General features: G+C 40.8%; 1 protein-coding gene across 1 annotated transcript in view; it reads left to right on the top strand.

Moving 5' to 3' along the window:
* CDH23 (cadherin related 23) overlaps positions 1–20,305 on the top strand; it is a 575,832-nt gene that overhangs the window by 43,728 nt on the left and 511,799 nt on the right. Inside the window, exons 2-3 of the mRNA XM_031956552.1 lie at positions 1,661–1,732; positions 12,794–12,871. Coding sequence (XP_031812412.1) covers positions 1,666–1,732; positions 12,794–12,871 — 145 coding nt within the window. The 5' untranslated portion in view covers positions 1,661–1,665. The remainder of the gene's footprint in view (positions 1–1,660; positions 1,733–12,793; positions 12,872–20,305) is intronic.

The following is a 20,305-nucleotide window of genomic DNA, read 5'->3' as shown; positions in this document are numbered from 1 at the left end:
GGGAGATTCCCTCTGTGGAGGGGAGCATTCCATAGTAGGCTGCCTCACATAGAACAGGCGCCACAGAGTTCTCCTTTTGTATCCCAGGCTTTTTGACAGACTCCATTGAGGTGATCAAACATGGCACCCCAGGATATCATCAAATCAGGAAGCATTTATGAAGTTATTTTATGTGTCAGACCTTTTGCTAGGTGCAGAGAATACAAAGACAAAAGCCAAATAGTTCTTTCCCTCAAGGAGCTGCATGAGACAAATCTGTCAATATGTGCCTTTATACAGAATAGATGCAAGGCAATTTTTGCTTTGCTGGCAGGGATGAGGAAAGACATCATGTAGAAGGTGATTCTTGAACAAAATCTTAGAGAAAAATAGGATTCTATAAGGTAGAGGTGAGAAAGAGTCCCTGTTCTAGACATGGGGCCCATCCTGTGTGGGCAGAGGTATCAAGAGGGAAGATGGACAGTCCTGTGAAAAAACAGTCAAAAAGCCAAAGCATCTGGTCTGTGCTGTGAATGAAAGGGAAATATATGGGATAAAGATGCAAAGGTATATTAAGACCAAGTTTTGAAGAGCACTGAATGCAAAAATAGTACCAAAAGGGGTGGTCAGGACACTTGTGGTGAGGGGCAGTTTTTCTTCCAGAGGTTCAACCTCAAAGTCAGCCTCTCCAAAAGCATCCTGAGAATGGCAAGTCATGAGCCAGAGCCTCCAAGGGCTCAAGCCCCTTCTTCTCTTTCTATTCCACTCTACTTCTACTCCCATCAACATAAATGATTTCAACCCAATTCAACAAACATTGAGTACTTACTGTGGACAAAGGCACCTACTAGATATTAGGCAACATTTTTCAAAATTAATTCTTCATCCTCAAGGAACTTACATTTGTGTGGAGATATAACATAAAGGTACTTCCTTAATAAATCTATACAGAATAACAAGATAATTTGGGAGTAGAGAAATATATATTTGTTTAATCATTTTCATTTTTGTTTGACTTTACATTCAGCTCAACCTACTTAAGGTTTTCTTGGCAAAGACATTTTAGTGTTTGCCATTTATAGATTAGGAAGCTGAGGCAAACAGAGTTAAATGACTTGCCCAGCATCACACAGCTAGTATCATTGGTCACATTTGAACTTAATAAGGAGTCTTCCTGAATTCAAGCCCAGCACTCCATCTACTGAGCCACTAGCTGCCATTTATCATTATTATTAACTTTTAAGCACTGTTTTGTACCAGATCCCATACTTCTTCCCAGTCCCTCCCAAATGAATGTCTCCATCTGTCACTGTTTTATGCTTATGTCCATTGTTTGCTAAAGCTGCCAACAACTAGTTGTGGGAACATTATCATATCATTTTCCTTCTCTAAATCTCAGTTTCTTCATCTGTAAATTGGGCATAGTGGTACTGGTACTAATATACTTTTTGGCTTTAATCCCATGATTTCAAGTTGCTTGGCCCTTCCCCTTTTCCCTTCTATCTTCCTATCCTCCCAACCTGACTTCAGCCTTCGTATCTTTATTCCGACTTCTCCTTCTTTCCCTGTCCCCATAACCTCCAATTCTTCCACTAGTTGCTAGCAAATGGGCTCAGGAGGTGGCAGCCATTGTTCCACCCAGCTGTTCAGATTTTTACCTTTCCCCTTTCTTTATCCACAGGAACCATGAAGTGCCACATATCCACCAGCCACCTCTTCTTCTGGCTTTTCGTGGTCAACTCTGGATGCTGGGGTAAGTCTAGTCCTTTCTCTATCTGTGACCAGTCTGAACTTGGAACCCAGCCTAATGACCCGAATAGTCGAGTTAGAATTGAGGGGTAATCCCACCAGATGGAGATGTCTTATGACTTCTAAGAATCAGTACACTCTGGCCTCTGCTTTATTCTCACTTTGCTATTCACCTTAAATAAGATGCCTACCAGTGGATCTCAGCCTTCTCTACAATATGGAGCTGAGAATACCTTCTTCCTTAAGGTCTGGGACTCCAGGAAAAACCAGAAAAGATAGTCAGATTACTCAGGCTTTGAGTGGGAAGTGCTGCTTCTGATACAGTGGGTTCCCCTTTTCTCTGGAGCAGTTGTGAGCCCCAAAATCATTTTTTCTTCATACACCCATGAACATTCTCTTGTAAAAGCCAGATCCTGCCTCTTTTCTCCCACCTACATGCTTCGGTTCATTTGGCAGGAGAATCTGTCCTCCATGATGTGGCCTTTTCCCTCCTCCATGAAGCCTGGAACCGCTGGAGTCGGCAAGGGAAGCAGTGGGATTAGGGCAACAGGTGTGCACTACAGAGCCTTGCAGAGGGCCAGGGCTTCTCCTGGGAGGAATCTGAACACAAGCTTGCATAGAGACACCAGCAAACATGCCTGCAGAGGCAGCCACGGGGAACAGGAGGCCCTGTTAGCTTTGGGCACAGCAGCATGCCGGCCTCTTTCCCCTAGGAGAAAGCCCCAGAGGAGCTTCTCAAGCTTTGCATTCTTTATAGCAGGGGTTCTGCTCATAGGTCTGCAAATAGCCTTCAGGAAGTCCACGAATCTGAGTGGGGAAAAACACAGCACTTGTTTATTTTCACGAACTTCTAGTTGAAAATTTGCATTTCTTTCAATTATCAATGTAGACCACAAACTGTTTTCAGAAGGGATAGAAAAGCGTCATTGGGCCACTTGCCAAAGAAGTCCAAGACCCAAAAGGTTTAGAACCCCTGCTTTATAGTATATATACAATTATTGTGGGGTTGATCTTCATGAAAGTCCTTTTAGCTCTTTTAATCAAAGGTGGCCCATAATTCCAAGGTGAGATTCCCAATAGGGAAGAAACTAAGACACAGAGAGGTCACCAGAGTTGGGCCTCTGACTGGTGTTCTTAATTTATTGAAACAATTTTTTTAATTAAATTTTTTTAATTTTTAAAATCTATTTATTCTTAGCTTTTTTGCATTGTGCATCTGATGAAGTCTTTGGGACTCGTCTCAGAATAATATTTTAAATGCATAAATTAAAATATACATGATTACCAAGAAATACATTATATTGCGATGTATATATATTTATATTATATATGTGTATATGTGTGAATGTCTATGTCAATATATTTATATCTCTATAAATTTCTATTTATTTATCTATCCCTGCCATTAGACCCCAGATTAAGAACCCTGGAAAAAAAGGTAGAAGCAACTAATTCATTGTCCCATTTTGCTCTTCTAGTTGGGAGCCTTCCCGGCTTAACCCAGTTTCTTAATTCTTCCCTTGTTTCTTTCTGATCTGATTGATCCTGTCCATTAGGTACTTTGGCATCTTGTGTGAGTTGCTCAGTGGAATGTGCTGCAGTTTAATTTGAAATCTTATCCTCAACCCCATCCCTACCTTGGTTCTTTAAAAAACAGATTTTTTGCCCCCTTTATCACTTGAATTCTTGGGTTCTTAACCTTTGTGTGTATGTGTGTACTATATTCCTTTTGCAGTCTACTGAATAATGTTTTTAAATATATAAAATAAAAGCATAGGATTACAAAAGAAAAAAACAGATTTTTGGGGGTATTTTTATTATTTTTTCCAAATATACATAAAAACAATTTTTAACATTCATTTTTAAAAATTTTGAGTTCCAAATTCTCTTCCACCCTCCTTCCCCTCTGCCCTCCCTGAGACATCAAGCAATTTAATATTGGTTATACATGTGCAGTCATGCAAAACATATTTCCATATTAGTCACGTTGTGAAAGCAAACACAGGCCAAAAAAAAGTCCTACAAAAATACAGAAAGTGAAAAATAGTATGCTTTGATCTGTGTTCAGACTCCATCAGTTTTTTCTCTGGAAGTGGGTAGGATTTTTCAAGAGACCTTTGTAATTAATGTGGATCATTGTAATGATCAGAGTAGCCAAGTCTTTCATAGCTGATCACCATACAATGTTGCTGTTACCATTCCAATTCTCCTGATTCTATTCACTTTGATTTGCATCAGTTCATTTAAGTCTTTCCAGATTTTTCAGAAATCATCCCGCTCATGATTTCTTTTATATCACAAAAGTTTTCCAATATAATCACATACTACAACTTATTCAGCTGTTCCCCAATTGATGGACATCCCCCCAATTTCCAATTTTAAGCCACCACAAAAAGAGCTGCTGTAAATATTTTTGCACTTATAGGTCCTTTTCTTAATCTCTTTGGGACATAGACCTTCCTCCCCTCACTCTTGACAGCTAAATCAAGCCTACCCATGCCTCCATTTCCTCAGCATTTCCCCAGAACACTTGATCCTGCTGGTGTCTATGTTCTACTCTCTTCCCTCTGTTGTATCCAGGAAGCATTTCTATTTTCCATCAGCTGACTTGATTGAAGAAACAAATTGGAAAGGGGTGTTGAATGAAGTAGGTCTTGCCACTAGATCCCTCCCTACCTACTCTGCCCCTGTATTTCAACAGTTAAATGAGTACTTATTAGGTATATTTTGTGCCTACTAGGATTTGTGTGAAGGTTTGGATCTACAAAGTTATACAAAAGCCTGGAAGTTAGCTTTCTAGGTGCTGCTGCTCCAATAGGCAAGAGAACGCCTGAAAAGTGTCCCAACTGGAAAGGGTTTGTTTCACTCAAGTTTATAACCTGCCAACTATAGCTTGGTATCTGACTACTCACAAGCTTCAGGGCCGCATCCCATCCCCTCATCCCTATTCTAGCATGATGGATTTAGTGAACAAGGTGGCGTTCATCTTTTCTCTCTGCATGTTGTTGCATCCCCCAAGGCTCTGTCCTGGATCTTCTTCTACTATTATAACAGCTGTCCTCATTGATTCACTTCTCATTCTTTGCAGATGGTTCTCAGATCTTGTTATCCAACTCAAACCTGTCTCCTGACCTCCAGTCCCATATCTCACATTAACTGGAAGTCCTAGAGACATCTTAAACTCAGCACATCCCAAACTGAATTCACCATCCTTTCTTCCCAAACCCTCCCTTCTTCCTAACTCTCATGCTGTTGTGAAGGACACAACCATCCTCTCAGTCCCCTGGGCTTGTAACAGAGAGGTCATCTTTAGTGCCATACTCTCTCCCCCAATCAATTGTCAAGTCCCTGTGTCATTTCAATTTTCTTGACATATCTCATCTCTTCCCTCTTCTCTCTTCTGACATTGCCATCACTCTGATGCAAGCCCCTCATCACCCTACACCTGGGCTACTGCAACAGCCTGCTGCCTAAAGCTTCTCACTCCAATCTATCTTACACTCTCTTGTCAAATTAATTTTCATAAAGTTTGGGTCTGACCAGCAAAACACCCTATTCAATAAATTTCAGTAGTTTTCTGTTATCTCCAGGATCAAATGCAGAATCCTGTTTGGTTTTTAAATCCTTCACAATCCAGCCCCTTCCTCTCTTTCCAGTCCTCTTATACTTTACTCCCCTCCACATACGGTGGGCACAATGACACTGGGCTCCTTGAAGTCCTTGAACAAGACACTCTGGACTCCATGAATTTTCTTCGGTGTCCCCTCCTGCCTGGAAATGTCTCCCTCTGCATCTCCTCATCTTGGCTACTTTGGTTGAAATCCCACCTTCTACAGAAGCTGTTCCCAGTCCTCCTTAATCTTAGAGCCTTCCTTCTGAGGTGATCCCTGATGGATCCTATTTATAGCTTTTTGGTACATACTTGTTTGCATTTCATCTCTTCCAATAGACTGTGAGCATCTAGAGAACAAGGACTGTCTTCTGTTTGATGGTTTGTCTGCCTTTCCTTGTGTTCCCAGCACTTAGCACTTAATAGGTACTTAATAATTGCTATTGACTGACTGAAAATGAGAGGGAGCAAAAGAACTTTCCCAGAATCACACAACTAGTAAGTCTGAGGCTGGATTTGAACTGAAATCTTCCTGACCCTGGATCTGGCAATCTGTCCATAGTGCCACCTAGCTTGGGCACAATAAAGTCTAGCTTCCATCTTGGATCAGGAAAGCCACAATGTAACACTTCTCTGTAGGCCCCTTGCCAGACCCCATATTTCCCCCAGTTTATTCTCTGTGAGCCCCAACTCTGCCTGTACCTTTTCTCATTGTTGACATTATTCACTGGCAGTTTAGGAAAAATTCCATATCTGGTGGCTTGACACAAATAACTCCATTTATTTCATGGTTCCCTGTCCAATGAAGCATCCTAGGACCATGAGCGCAGGACAGATTGTTTTCTGGAATTAGGGAAACTGGGATCAAAATTTGTCTTGTGTCACCTTGGGCAAATCATGTTACATTCTTGGATTTCCATTTCCTCTTCTTTAAAATGAGGCAATTGCACCAGATGGTCCTTGAGGTCACTTCCAACTCTACCTCTATGAGCCTTTGGTCTTATGACTAGAAGGCTCCTGAGATCCTTCCTATGCCAGAATCTATGGACTTGGCCTAAAGCACCCAAAAAGAACCCATTTTCTTATATACACCTCATTATTCTACTTCTGCTGATACTTGGATTCTCTTCAGCCCATTGTCGGGAACAGCCAGTACCCAGAGCAGCCAAGCCGAGCTTCACTGGTTTGTTCTTTATGGACCCGACATCATTTATGGCTCCTGATGCTGCTCCCCTTTAGCTGTTTCATAAAACTACTTCACTGGACTTAATACCATCTTCCCCTCTATACCTTCCTTGGCCCTGCGTCTTCTTACGGTTTTCCTAGAATTGGGGCCAGATGAAGTTATTTCAGGACATGCTCACCATAAAAGAGTTTGAGAGCAGTAGCAGATGTTTCCTTCTTGGTACCCCCCTGCCCAACCCTCGCCAAAAGTTGGGCTAGTATTCATGCTTTAAAAATATTTTAAAATATGTTTTAAAGTTTACACAGTTTCAGTCAGATTCCCTGAGATTTAAATCGATAGGTATAGTTATTTTATACCTTACTTTTCAACAGAGAACAGACAGGGCAGGTTCTACCCAAGGTGGCCCTTGGTCACTTATTCTTGCAAACTTGAAGCTTTGGCAGAGAACCTTGTAGGAAGCAGCCCATTGTTCCAGTTGTCTGATTACATTTCAGCCAAATGCCCTTCTTGTCACTTGGAGACCTATCTGGGATGGGAGAGGAGAAGGGATAACGATTTGTAGATTTGCCCAATGGCCGTGCTACTTCATTTATTTGTATACAGATTTCTGAGCACAGTTTTTTCCTCCAGTGATACTAGTTATGGGGAGGGAATGGCTGAAACACTGACAGGATGGTGGTCATTGACCTTAACTCCAATATCATCATGTATTCGTCCATGATTTTGGGTGATGAGGCCGTAGAATTGCAAAAAAAAAATTCTGGACCCCCTAATGTTTTTAGAAAGGCACTGTTGCCTTAGTAAGGACAAGCCTAGGAGTTAGAGAGTTGTTGTTCAGTCATTTCAATCATGTCTGATTCTTTGTGAGCCTATTTGAAATTTTCTTGGCAAAGATAGTAGAGTGGTTTGCCATCTCCTTCTCCAGCTCATTTTAAAGATGAGGAAACTGAGGCAAACAGGATGAGGTGACTTGCTTAGGATCACACAGCTAGTAAGTATCTGGGGCTGGATTTGAACTCAGTTTTCCAGACTCTAGACCTGGTAGTTTATGCACCATAGCACCATCCAGGGACCACAGAGTCAGGAAGACCTCTTGGTTTAACTCTTATTTTTATCAGCTCTAGAAAGGACCTTTTTGAACTGTTGCTTGACCTATTAATCAGATGGCTCAGGTTATCTAAAGGACTTTCTGATAGCTCTTGGGTTAATGCCTTCAGCTTTCCATCCTTTGATGAAGGCTAAGGACATTATCTTTGTACCTCTATCCCAGTACCCCTGTAGCTCCTTGGCAACACAAGGTAGATGTTTAATAAATGCTTGTTGGTTGAATTACTGACTTTTGCATTTCTACCACGTGAGACCCTGCCAACTTTCAGAGTAGGAGGCTTCTGCCTGCTTCTTAGCAGAGTCACTTTGTCATGAATGCTGAAAGCTGTTGAGCCTCGCCCAAAGACGCATGGTACCAGCTCCTTGCTTTGGCCTTGAGTTTGGTACTAATTTCCTTCTATCAGACCATGAATATAAATGAAAGACCTCTCTGCGAAAGCTGTTTCAGGGTAGGAGTAGACTTCAGGAGTCTGTCTGATAGAAGCCTATCCTTTGAGAAAAGGTTTATTCATCCTATTACAGCAATCCATTGTTCTGAGCTCAAAGAGCCTGCTGGTCTACCCGGACCTCGTAACATTTAGCCCAGTCTTCCTTGTTTGGTTTCTAATGGAAATGAACACTCTCTGGCTACCATCTCTCATAGCCCTTTTATGGCCATAAAACACTAAACCATTGCCTGTTCCTCCCTTTATCATTATTAAGCAATTACTGATTTGGGGGAAAGGACTATTTGGATCAGCATTGCTTGGGCAATGTTGTTACTGAGTCTTGTCTGACCCTCCTTGACCTCATTTGGGACTTTTTTTTGGCAAAAACACTGGAGTGGTTGGCCATTTCTTTCTCCAGCCCATTTTACAGATGAAGAAATTGAGGCAAACGGGGTTAAATGACTTACCCAGGGTCATACAGATAGTATGTGTCTGAGGCCAAATTTGAAGTCTTGAAGATGAATCCCCCTGATTCCCAGCTCAGTGCTCCATCCACTGCCCCACCAAGCTGTCTAGATAATGGGACTGGCCATAAGGTATTGGCTTAACCAATAACTTAATTTTATATTTCCTTTCCTTCACTTACCCTACAGGCCAGCCAAACTGGCTTTTTGGCTCTCCCTGAACGAGACAGCCCAGTTCATCCTTTGCTCCTTTCAGAGGTCATTCTCTCTTTCTTGAATGGCCTCTTACCTCACCAGTCACCAATGGATTCCTAAATGTCTTTAAGGACTAGTTCACACAAATGAGCTTTTAAGGGAATCTCTTTCATATTTTCCCAGATTCTAAAGTTCCCTCTCTTCTTATATTGTCATGGATTTACTTATTTTTATCCCCTTGTGAAGAAATTGGAGAATGATTTTCATTCTTCCATTATTATCTCTAGGCACTTAATCCAGTTCCATGCATACCTTAAGCACTTAATAAATGTCTGTGAATTGAATGGAATTTCTTCTATATGTAATCTCAGGCAAGCTTTTCCTATCCCTCTGATCCTTCAGATTCTTCCAGCTTTCAGAAACCATAACTTCCAAAGTCTTGCTGACCTTTTAATGCTATTTCTTATGCATAGTGTAGTGACACGGATCCCAAGGCCCAGCAATTAATCCCTTCCTCCCTGGGGCCTCATTTTTCCTGTCTAACAGAAGATGATACCTGACTCCACCAGGATTAGAATGCCTTGTCATAGGGGTGTACAGAGATTGGACTGGGCGGCACACTCTGCCCTCGTTCTATAGGTTTACGTTCCTTATAGAGAGGGGCTGGCATTGGCCCCTCCTTCCAAGGTCTATATTAATATTTGGCTCTAGATTCTTTAAAAACATACTCTCTGAGCCCCTCTCAAAGGAGAACTCCCCTCTCCCCAGCAGGCTGGCCACAGCTTCAAAGAGTCGGACTCCCGAGCAGGATTTTCTAAGGTCAGATGACTCTTGTTGACACTTCGTTCATTTTGATAAAATGCCAGTCGACTCCCATGCCTTTGATGTCTCTTGGAGATGAGGCTTCTGATTTATTTCTGACCCTTCCTCTCGCATCTCTCCTCTGGGCTTTTGTCTTAACCCGATGTCATTTTGTGGGCTCATCCTCCCTTGCATCTGAGGTTCCAATCCTTCATGACATCCATTGGCGTGTCAGATGAGATGGTTGGGTATGAATGGAGGGAAGTCTGCCAGCACCAACAAGCCCACTCTACTCCTTGTCTCAGTCGCCTGTGCTCAGCGCTTAGGGCCATGGATCCTTTGGAGGGAGGCGAGCGCTGGCAGGAGGCTTGGACAGTTAGTCCAGTGACGCGGAGATCTGCTTGGTATGTGCCACATGATGTCCAAGAACTGCTGCCCATCCGCCCGTGCAGAGCTCTCAGCACCTGATTATTGGCAGGCCCTTTAAAATAAAATTAAAAAATGAACACGGCTGCTGCAGGCAATTTTCCTCCCTCCCCCTGCCCACAAAACTCACTTCTGAATTCCTCCCCGACTTCTCTGGTCTGTCTGCTTCACATCTAGCTCACGTCACTGGGCTTGGATTCTGAGACCAAACCCCAAACACAGAACAAAAGGACCTGGGTTCTATCTAGATCGCATCTTTTGGAGGGTACCACTTTTGGGAAACTGAGGCACCAAGCTATTTCTTTTCTAGAATTTCATTCTGAATATCTGAGCTGTTCTGGGTGGGGCTCTGGATGGACCTTATTCTGTACTACAGTGTGACCCTGCTCTCCAATCTGATTCCTTTATGCTCTTCTTCCTCATCCTCATCTATTGTCCAGTTATCAGACCTTTCCTTTGTCTTCGCTTATCCCCAAACCCTTACCTCATCACCATCCCCGGTCCCAACCATTCATCCCTAGAGAGGTAGTATTGAATAGTGTATGGTGCACTGGACTTAGGGTCAGGAAGACTTGGATTCAAATCTACCCCTGATACATCCTAGCTGTATGACCTGGGCAGGCTACTTAACATTTCTGCCTCAGTGTTCTTACCTGTAAAATGGCATGTGTTGGTACTAGATTTAGGTCTATGATCCTTTGAGCCTGGAATCTCTTTGGCCTCACTTCCCTTCACCCCTTACTTTAAGTCCATGATTATTTCCAACCCTGTTGTCTAGGCCAAATGTCTTAACCCCTTCTCTGTTTCTACTTCCTTCTTGTCATTCTTTATCCTTCTCCATTCTCAAGCCATTCCACCCCATCTACCGCATCCCCACTTTTTGGTTGTGGTTTAGTCATTTGCAGTTGTGTCCAGCTCTTTTGTGACACCATTTGGGGTTTATTTCTTGGCATCATATGGCATATGGGGCCATATGATTTAATGGCATATTAAAGTCATTTGCCATTTCCTTCCAGTTCATTTTACAGATTAGGTAAACTGAGGCAATGAGGTTAAATGAGTTGCCCCTAGTCACACAGCTAGGAAGTGTCCAAGACTAGGTTTGAACTTGGGTCTTCCAGACTCCAGATCCAGCTTTCTATCCATTGTATCACCTACTGCCATACATCCCCACCTGCTAACTTCTCTTGTGAGGTAGCTTGTAAGCAATACTCCAGAAGACCTGAGTGCAAATACTGCTTCAGATGCTTAAAGTGTCACCTTGATCATCTAATCTTTCTGAGATTTCATTTCCTTATTTGGAAAAATGGTGATAATAATAGCTCTTACTTTACAGGGCTATTGTGAGGATCAAATGAGGTATCCCTAATGTCTTGGTGCAGTTTTAAGCTTTTAAGAACCCAGCATTGGTCAGCATGATAAATGTGGAAATATGTATAGAGAACTGCACCTGTTTAACATATATTGTATTACTTGCTGCCTAGGGGAGGGGAGAAGGGGAAAGGAGGGAGAAAAATTTGGAACACAAGGGTTTGCAGGGGTGAATATTAAAAACTCTCTTTGCATGTATTTTGAAATAAAAAGCTATTATTTAAAAAAAAAAAAGGAACACAACATTGCACTCGGACTTTGGGGATGCACATGTGTAAACCTTAGAGAATCTTAAATGTGTCAGGTATTATTACTGTATTTCTACCTGTGATTCTCTTTTCATCTCTATTTATTCCTCTTTTTAGCCTAGGTTCTCTTTAATATTTCATTTGATTTAATTTTATACAAATATATCTATATTTTGTACATATATACAAGAGTATACTTGTGTATGTGTGTATTGGAGGGAGAGAGCTCTCCCATCTCTGTCCTAAGCAGAAGCATCCTGTGGCCACAATTTGTGAATTTAGGAAATGTTACTCAGGTGATACTGCCCTCCCCAGGTGTGGTGCTCCTTGGCTGTTCCCTTTTTCAAGAGGGAAAACAAAAAGGCAGGGGTCAGATTGTTTCCTGGAGTGGAGGGGAGAGGTGCCTTACCCCTCTAGAGGCTGATATTAGTGAAAGTCAAGAGTCAGGGCTAATAGGACTCTTAGGTCAGAATGGAAAGAAAAAAGGAAGGAAAAAACTCACCTCACCTGAAAGAGATCGAGCTGACACAGCAGAACGCCATGAGCCGTGGGGAGCGGTGCACAATATTAATCATGCGATAAAACAATAATTGCCTTCTCCCCGGCCTCTAATGCTTCCCCTCCCTCGGGGCCCTTCCTGCCAATAACAGGAAGGAAAATGGCCCTCGTCAACCCAGCAGATACCTGCTTTTCTTGGGAAATCAGGACAAGAGGGATGTAGGTGGAAATCCTTGCTTCCTCTTGATCATTCAGCAGAGGAAAACGTAGATCCCAAATGGCTCAGGCTAGGACTGGCTTTGGTGTGAGTCCTGGCATCTTGATGGTCCCTGCCCTGCCACCTTCCCCAGAAGACCTGACATTTTCTTTTGAGCGGCTCAAAGCACTTATTACCTCCTTATAACAGTTCAGTGAGGTGTGTCGAGTTGCTTATGATATTATGTGTGATATTGTAGAAAAGACAAATTCAGGCTGGCACTTCTAGGTTTCAGTCCTGCCTTTGTCACTGTAATCATCTCAGCCCAGTTCCTTCATCTCTCTGAGCCTCCTCTTTCAAATGAATATATTGATCCAAGAGCTATAAAGAACTAACACAAATACTTAATGGCCCTCCCACTCAGCTTCCCCAGTCTTCTGGTTCCCATTTCAATGTGTCCTTCAGTTTGCCTCAGTTTGCACAATGTGTTCAATAGTCTTTGGGGTGATTCACTTTTTTTTCCTTTGATTCCTAGGTCAAGTGAACCGGCTGCCTTTTTTCATCAACCATTTCTTTGACACATACCTGCTGATCAGTGAGGATACACCAGTGGGTAAGTGCTAAGTTCCTAGGGGAATAGTGGGTCTATGAACTTGTGGAGAAGATTCTATCAGTGACTCTTAGATTTGGACAAGCCTTAGGAATGATCACATATTAGCTCACATTGATGTGGGTTTGGGAAGAGTTTAACACATATAATATCTTAGGAATTATCAAATAATACATTAATATGGGTTTGGGAAGAGTTTAACACATATAATATCTTAGGAACTATCAAATAATACATTAACATGGGTTTGTGAAGAGTTTAATACATACTTTCATCTGATTCAAACCACAACCTTGTGAGATAATTACTATAGTTATATCTTTTTTACAGATGGGGAAATTGAGGCTGCGAGAAACTAAAGTAGCTTGTTCATAATCATAAAACTAGGAAATTTTGGGGTCAGCAATCGATTGTGGTTTCTCCTCGTTCCCATGACTAGTGCCTTTATGACTAGATGGTGCCTTTCTAGTCCAAACACCCATCCTCAACAGGAAATCTAGCTAATATTATTAAGAGATGCTCATCCATATCCTGCTTGGTCATTTTTACTGATAGAGAGCTTGCTACCTTAAGAGCTGGCCTGGAGATTTAGCTCTAATTGTTAGACCATTCCTCCTTCTTTTGAACTGAGATCTGATTACTTGTGACTTAGAACCATTGGTCTTCTCTCTGAAGCTACATAGAATAAGCTTAATCCCCCATTCAAATGTCAGCCCTTCAAATATGGGAAACCATTTGTCACATAGACCTCTAATCTCTTCTCTTGACAAAAAACGTCCACATTCTAGTAGTTTCTTTCCTTGGGGTAGAATTCCATACCAGAGGAGACTCAGCCTTGGAAAAAGCTGATGAGCAGTTTGTCTTAATTTCCTATTCCCTTAGGCCTAGTCTCCCTAAGTGAACACCCTCATTCTGTCCCCAGCCTGCTCTGTCTCCGCCATGTTCCCCACTCTTTTGTCTCCCTTATTGAAACTTATCTGTCCCAGATGTCAAACTCTCAAGGCCCAAAGCATCAACTAACTAGCTGATAAATAGCCCTGTGCTAATGAAAGAGAGAGGACTATAGTTATCCCTGAGTGTCATTTGCAATTTATGTAGGGCAGGGTTATTAAGCATTTTTTGCCAAAGACTTCTTTGGCAGTATCAGAAATCTTATGGATTCCCTTCCCAGAATAATGTTTTTTAAAGCATCAAATAAAATACATAGAATTATGAAGTAAATCATTATGTTGAAATGCAGTTATCAATTTTTTTCATGTATTCTAGGCTAAGAACTCTGTTAACAGGGCCTTCTGGAGGCCCCCATCTTTATTTCTAACCTTCTTATTAAGGTTGGAATACATTTGGGGGGCCCTCAACACTGCAGTATGCAGATGGCTCCTTTGCTATTCCAGTGTGCAGGGTGGTCTTGATCATGGGCATCCATTGGAAAGGAATAAAGATGATTCTTTTGCTGTGATTACATCTTCTGTGGTGATAATCAGGGGAAACACATTGACCCCCTTGATATAGGTGCCCCAGCAAAACCACATCCTATCCATTTATTATTTCAAACTGGGAAATTTTAACTGATAGCTGTGACCAGGCTGGTTGCTCTCTTTCTTTCTCACCCAAGACTTCTCTTGTTCATCTCTCTGTTTGTGCTTCAGTCTATCCACACTGCCATCTGTGGGGCATTCAGGCTGAAATCATTCTTTTGGTGAGTGGGAAGTGGGATGAGGATTATCTCTCAGGCTTTGAATAATCATAAGAGCTCACATGGATAGTATAGTGTTGTTTTCAGTTGTGTCTAACTCTTTATGTGCCTCTTTGGAGTTTACTGGGCAGAGAAACTAGACTCATTGGCCATTTCCTTCTCCAGCTCATTTTACAAATGAGGAAATTGAGGCAAACAAGGGTAAGTGACTTGCCTAGGGTCACACAGCTAGTAAATGTCTGAGTCTGGATTTGAACTCAGACCTTCCTGATTCCAGGTCTGGTTCTGCATCCATTCAATGCACTACTTGTATATATGTATAGTATTTTAAGGTAAAAAAACTTTATGTACATTATTTTATTTGGTCATTTATTTTTTTGCCCAGTGTTTTTCTTTTTTCTTTTTCTTTTTTTTTTTTTTTTTTTTTTTTTTTTTTTTTTTTGCTGAGGCAATTGGGGTTAAGTGACTTGCCAAGGGTCACATAGCTAGGAAGTGTTGTGTTTTTCTTTAATGGATATTCTCAAGAGGCTTTGATATTTCATTTGCTCTTTATAATTCTATGAAGTAGGCTCTATTTATTCTTTGTATATACTACTATATTTCACTGTTTGCAGATGAGAAAACAGAGATTCAGTGAATGAGTTCATATTGTTATTCATTCTTTATTCCCACAGAAGACCAAACAAGTTCATACAGATCATATGCATTAGAGCTACATTTGGAGCCACATCTCCCTCTAGATCCTGTGTTCATTATGCTATTTTATAGCTGTCTAGTCATCTCGAGCAGGTGCAGCAGAATCCTAGTAGTTTAGAGAGGAAGCCACAGGCCAGAGTGCAGACTTTGTGGGTCACCCTCTTCCACTGCAAGGCTTAGTGGGGCAGGAGAAAGGTGATCTTGTTAGTTCCCTTCTGCCGAACATAAGGAAACTCCCAGCTCTTGGAGTGCTGCTGCTTCCCATTTCCTTGGATTCCTTTCCTTCCCTAGCCCCAGAATGAGGATGTGGGTGCATTTCAATAACAGGTCTCCAGAGACATGGAAGCCAGGAGCATCCTCGGGGGAGATTCATTCAGGTTCTTTAGATAGTCACCCACCTGGGTCCTGGTTGAGAGCCATGGTGATGGGTGCCATGGAGACACACCGAGAGAGAATGGAGGAAATACTGTGTCCTTTGCTGGCCGGCTTCCATAGGAGACACCAGCTCATTGGCCCTAGGACCTCCAGCAGGGCATGAGGATCTCCTCAGAGTACATGGAGCAGTTTGTCCAGTACCCAAGCCCCTATACTAGATATTGAAGGAGGTATGAGAACCTGAAGCCCAGCCTGTTTTAAGCATAAATTTGAGTCTATTTCAAAGTGTTCTTCTTCAGGTCAGAATCCCTAATAGTGTTTCTTGGGTGTGTGAGCCTGTGACTTGGGAGGGGGGGGGGGGAACATCCCCAGCACCTCTATTCCACTCCCTCTTGTGGCATTTTTTTCTTTTTTCCATTTACTCTTCTTCCCTTTCTTCATTTCTTTCTTTCTTCCTTCCTTCCTTCCTTCCTTCCTTCCTTCCTTCCTTTCTTTCTTTCTTTCTTTCTCTTTCTTTCTTTCTTTCTTTCTTTCTTTCTTTCTTTCTTTCTTTCTTTCTTTCTTTCTTTCTTTTTCTTTCTTTCTTTCTTTCTTTCTTTCTTTCTTTCTTTCTTTCTTTCTTTCTTTCTCCCTCTCTCCCTTTCTCTTTCTTTTCTTCTTTCTTTTCTCCCTCCTTCCCTCTCTTCATCCCTTCCTCTCACCTTCCCTCCCTCCCTTCCTTTCTTTCTTCCTTCTTTCCTCCCTTCCCTTCCTTCTTTCCTTCCTTCCATCCATCTCTCTCTCTTCCTTCATTCCTTCTTTCTTCTTTCCCTGCCCTTCTTTCTTCTCTCTCTCATAGTATTTTATTTTTCCAAATGCATGTAAAGATAGTTTACAACACTCATTTTTGTAAAGCTTTGTGCTTCAATTTTTTTCTCCCTTCGCTTACCTCCCCCTTGCCCAGGACAACAAACAATCTGTTATAGTTTGAATTTGTGCAATTATCATGGATTTTTTAATAAATTGGTTATTTTTCCTACCCAATCCTCAACCCTTTCCTCAAAACTTTCCCTCCTTTTTGGTTCTCTGTCCATTATTCTGGTATCCCTCCTCCTGTGTTACCCCTCATATTAGTAATAGACTTGTGAAGTTTAGAAAATGCTCTTTTACAATTGTCCTGTATTCCTGCTAAAATGAACATTTTGGTTATTTGTGAAGTCACTATAGCTGATGGCCATAGTATAGACTGTGGTCATCATAACCCTAAGTTCTAGAAGATTGATGATATTGGTCTTTAGTGAGAGACCAATAGATAGGATCAAATTTTGAGAAGTAGAAAGTGATGCAGACTGGAGTCAGGAAGGGCTTCTCTTTCTGAGTCCAAATTTGGCCTCAAACATTTACTAGTTGTATGACCCTGGGTAAATCATTTAATCCTATTTGCCTTAGTTTCCTCATCTCTCAAAAGAGCTGGAGAAGGAAGTGGTAAACCACTCCAGTATCTCTGCCAAGAAAACCCAAAATGGGGTCACAGAGAATCTGATATGACAAAGAAAGAGAGGACCCAACTGAAACTTAATTGGATTCCCATGGATAATAGTATTCATGTTTAAATGAACATATCTATTTTATTATATTCTGACCACCCATACATACAAAAACTCATTATTGGAAGGGACCTTAGGAGCTACTCTACAACATGCCTCCAAATGGCTATCCAGTTTTCTCTTGAAGATCCCTAGTCAAAGAGAACTTATTACCTCCCGAGACAGTTCTATTTTTGGACAATTGTTGAGAAGTTTGTCATTATAGTGAACCCAATTCTGCCTCTAAAATATTCAATCATTGCTTCGAGTTCTACTCTGCAAGACCAAACAGAATAATCTTTCTCTCTTTGAAGGTCTGATAGACCTTCAAGTACATGAGGATACCTGTTATCCCTTCCCAACTCTCCAAGCTTCTTTTCTTTAGACCACAGCTAATTAAAGTATAATTTGTGACTCCCACATAGGGCCTCATAACTGAATAGGGGTTGCAAAATTATGATTTATCATCAGTAAATGTTTGATTTGTATACCTATTTTAAATATCTATATACCTGGGGTCACATAAAAATTTCTCAGGTAAAAAGGGTTCTGGAATGGAAAAAGTTTAAGAAGCCCTGGGCCAGATTAAACATCTCTAGTTCTGAAGTTGAAGCCATTTATCATTCTGCAGCTCATCAATGTCCCGCTTAAGACATGGGCAAAATCAATTTGAAGTTGAATTTTTGAACCTGAGTGTAAGACTTTACATTTATCCCTATTCAATTTCATCTCTTTAGTTTCTGCCAGATTTTTAACTAAATTCAGTTCACTAAATATTTAATTCAGTATGAACTATGTGCAAGGCACTCTGCTGGGAAGAAGACACAAACAGAACAGTCCTTAGGCTTTAATTCTACTAGTTGTTTAGATATTTATAGATCTTGATTCCATCATTCAAAGTTTTATCTGTCCTTTACAGCTTTGTATAATATGCAAATTTGATAAGCATACCATCAAGCCCAGGGCCAAGTTGTTGTTGTTTGTCCTTCGTTTCTTGAAGAGGACCATCACATCAGGAAGGTGACGCCGTGACATGCAAGTGAATTGGATTTAAGTGAGGGAGGACTGTGCAAGGTCACCTGCCTCATTTTCCCCTCCAGAGCTATCTGGGTCCAGTGGCCACATATAGATAAGGACAGATTTCTGGAGTTCTCTGTTAGAGAATTCCTTCCAATTTGTTACTTCTGTGCTGCTTTTTTTTTTTTTTACTAAAAGAAATTAATTTTCCTCCTCTAAATCAGAAGCACCAAAATGTTACTAAACTCCTTTAGGTCTCTTTCTGTGCTATGGTGCTTTTTGTGATCTCTTTATAATCTGCTTTTAAGACTTCCTAACAATATTTACATATGTGTGCATGTATATGTATATGTGTATGTATATGTTGTGTGTACACACACACACACACACATACACACACATGGATATATGAATCTCGCTAAGCATTCTTCATCCAGTTCTCCTGGTACATTTTGAGATAATCACTAAAATTTTCCCTTTAATAGAATAACTGTTCATTTTGGCCTTAGACTCTATAAGTCACAGGACATCAGAACTGAATTTTAGTAGAAAGTGACCGTAATGACATATTCCAACCTCTCAACCATTCAGAAATCCTTTCCATGGTATCTTGGCTCAGGTTGCCCAGTCTTGACTTTAGCAATTAACTAGCACATAGCCTAAGTCATTGGTAGAGACAGTTCTAGTTTTTAGAAGATCTCATTGTCAAGAGTCCAAATCTCTTACTTTGTAACTCACACTCTTTGATCCTTTGGACCATATCAACCAAATCCATCCCCTCATGCAGTTACCAACCCTATAAAATGTTTTGAATTTGAAGGGGCCTTGGAAGATAACTATCATGGTCTGTTCCAGGTTTAACATGCCCAATCCTCATTCCTCATTTGATGTGGTTTTTAGATGTTTCACTCTTCTGCTCATCTTACTCTGGATGTAATTCACCATTGCAGTCACCATTGCAGAGTTATGAACAGAATTGGCTGAAACTATAGAGTAAAAATCAAAGATAAAGTCAAGTTAGAAGTTAATGGAGTTTTATAAGTAGACAAATAAATGCAAGAGAAAGCACAGCAAACATTTTTGTGGATTGATTTTATTTTGTTGAAATGTTAGTGTGATATTGTAGAGTGTTTTTCTCCCTGGATCTGACTAAGATGTTACTGGTTCTTTTTTAAGGGGCAGTTGGTAATTTAGCCCATGTTTGGTTGATTGTTGGTTATTTAAAGTGTTCTCTCAGGTTGCATTTATAATAAAGAGATGTTCATGAAAAAGTGACTAGAGAAAAGCATGGTATTCAAGAGGTAATCTGATGAACATCGAGTACAATTAGACTTTTACTCTTGGGGATTATAATATTACATATTGCAATCCATTTATAATAGCTTTATCATACTTATAAGGCGCATATTAAATTTGTGGTCAGCTTAAACCCCTAGATCTTTTTCATATGAACCTCTGTATTTCCCAGGTCTCTTCAATTGCATACTTATGCAATTGATTTTTTTCTTTTCTAGAAATTGATTCTTTCCATTTTTCCCATTCTATTTCCTATTTTTTCCATTGTCATTTATCCCTGTTTAATTTCATATTGTTTGTTTTGGCCAAACCAACAAATTTGTCAAGATCACTTTGAATCTTGGATCTGTCATCTAATATATTAGTATATTAGTTCTTCTTTGGAGCTTTGTGCCATTTGCAGACTTAATGAGCATGTCTCTAAGTTTTCATCCAAATTACTGGTAAGTAATATACAGGACAGAGCCAAGGATAGAATTCTGTAGTATATCACCAGAGATTTCTTTTCAGATTGACATATTCATCTGTTAAGTTCCTGGTCCATCCATGCAAATTTAGCCCATATTCCTCTCCAACCACACTTCCTCCTGCTTTCAGCTGTATTTTTAAAAATCAAAATTCTCTTATTTGGGCGGCAGAGATTACATTCAGGGGCAGCTTGTATTCGGACTAAATGTTAGTATTATTTAGGTAAGTTTCAGTCAGATAAAAATCCACCTAATTGAGCCATCATCTATCTAAGGTGTTTTCACCATTTTATCTGCAATTGTTGATCTTTGTTGAATCCTTGCC

This window comes from Sarcophilus harrisii, chromosome 2 (genome assembly GCF_902635505.1).
Source record: "Sarcophilus harrisii chromosome 2, mSarHar1.11, whole genome shotgun sequence".
NCBI classification, from domain to species: domain Eukaryota; kingdom Metazoa; phylum Chordata; class Mammalia; order Dasyuromorphia; family Dasyuridae; genus Sarcophilus; species Sarcophilus harrisii.
The sequence above is the reverse complement of the archived record's forward strand: the minus strand, read 5'-3'. Positions and strand labels throughout refer to the sequence as shown.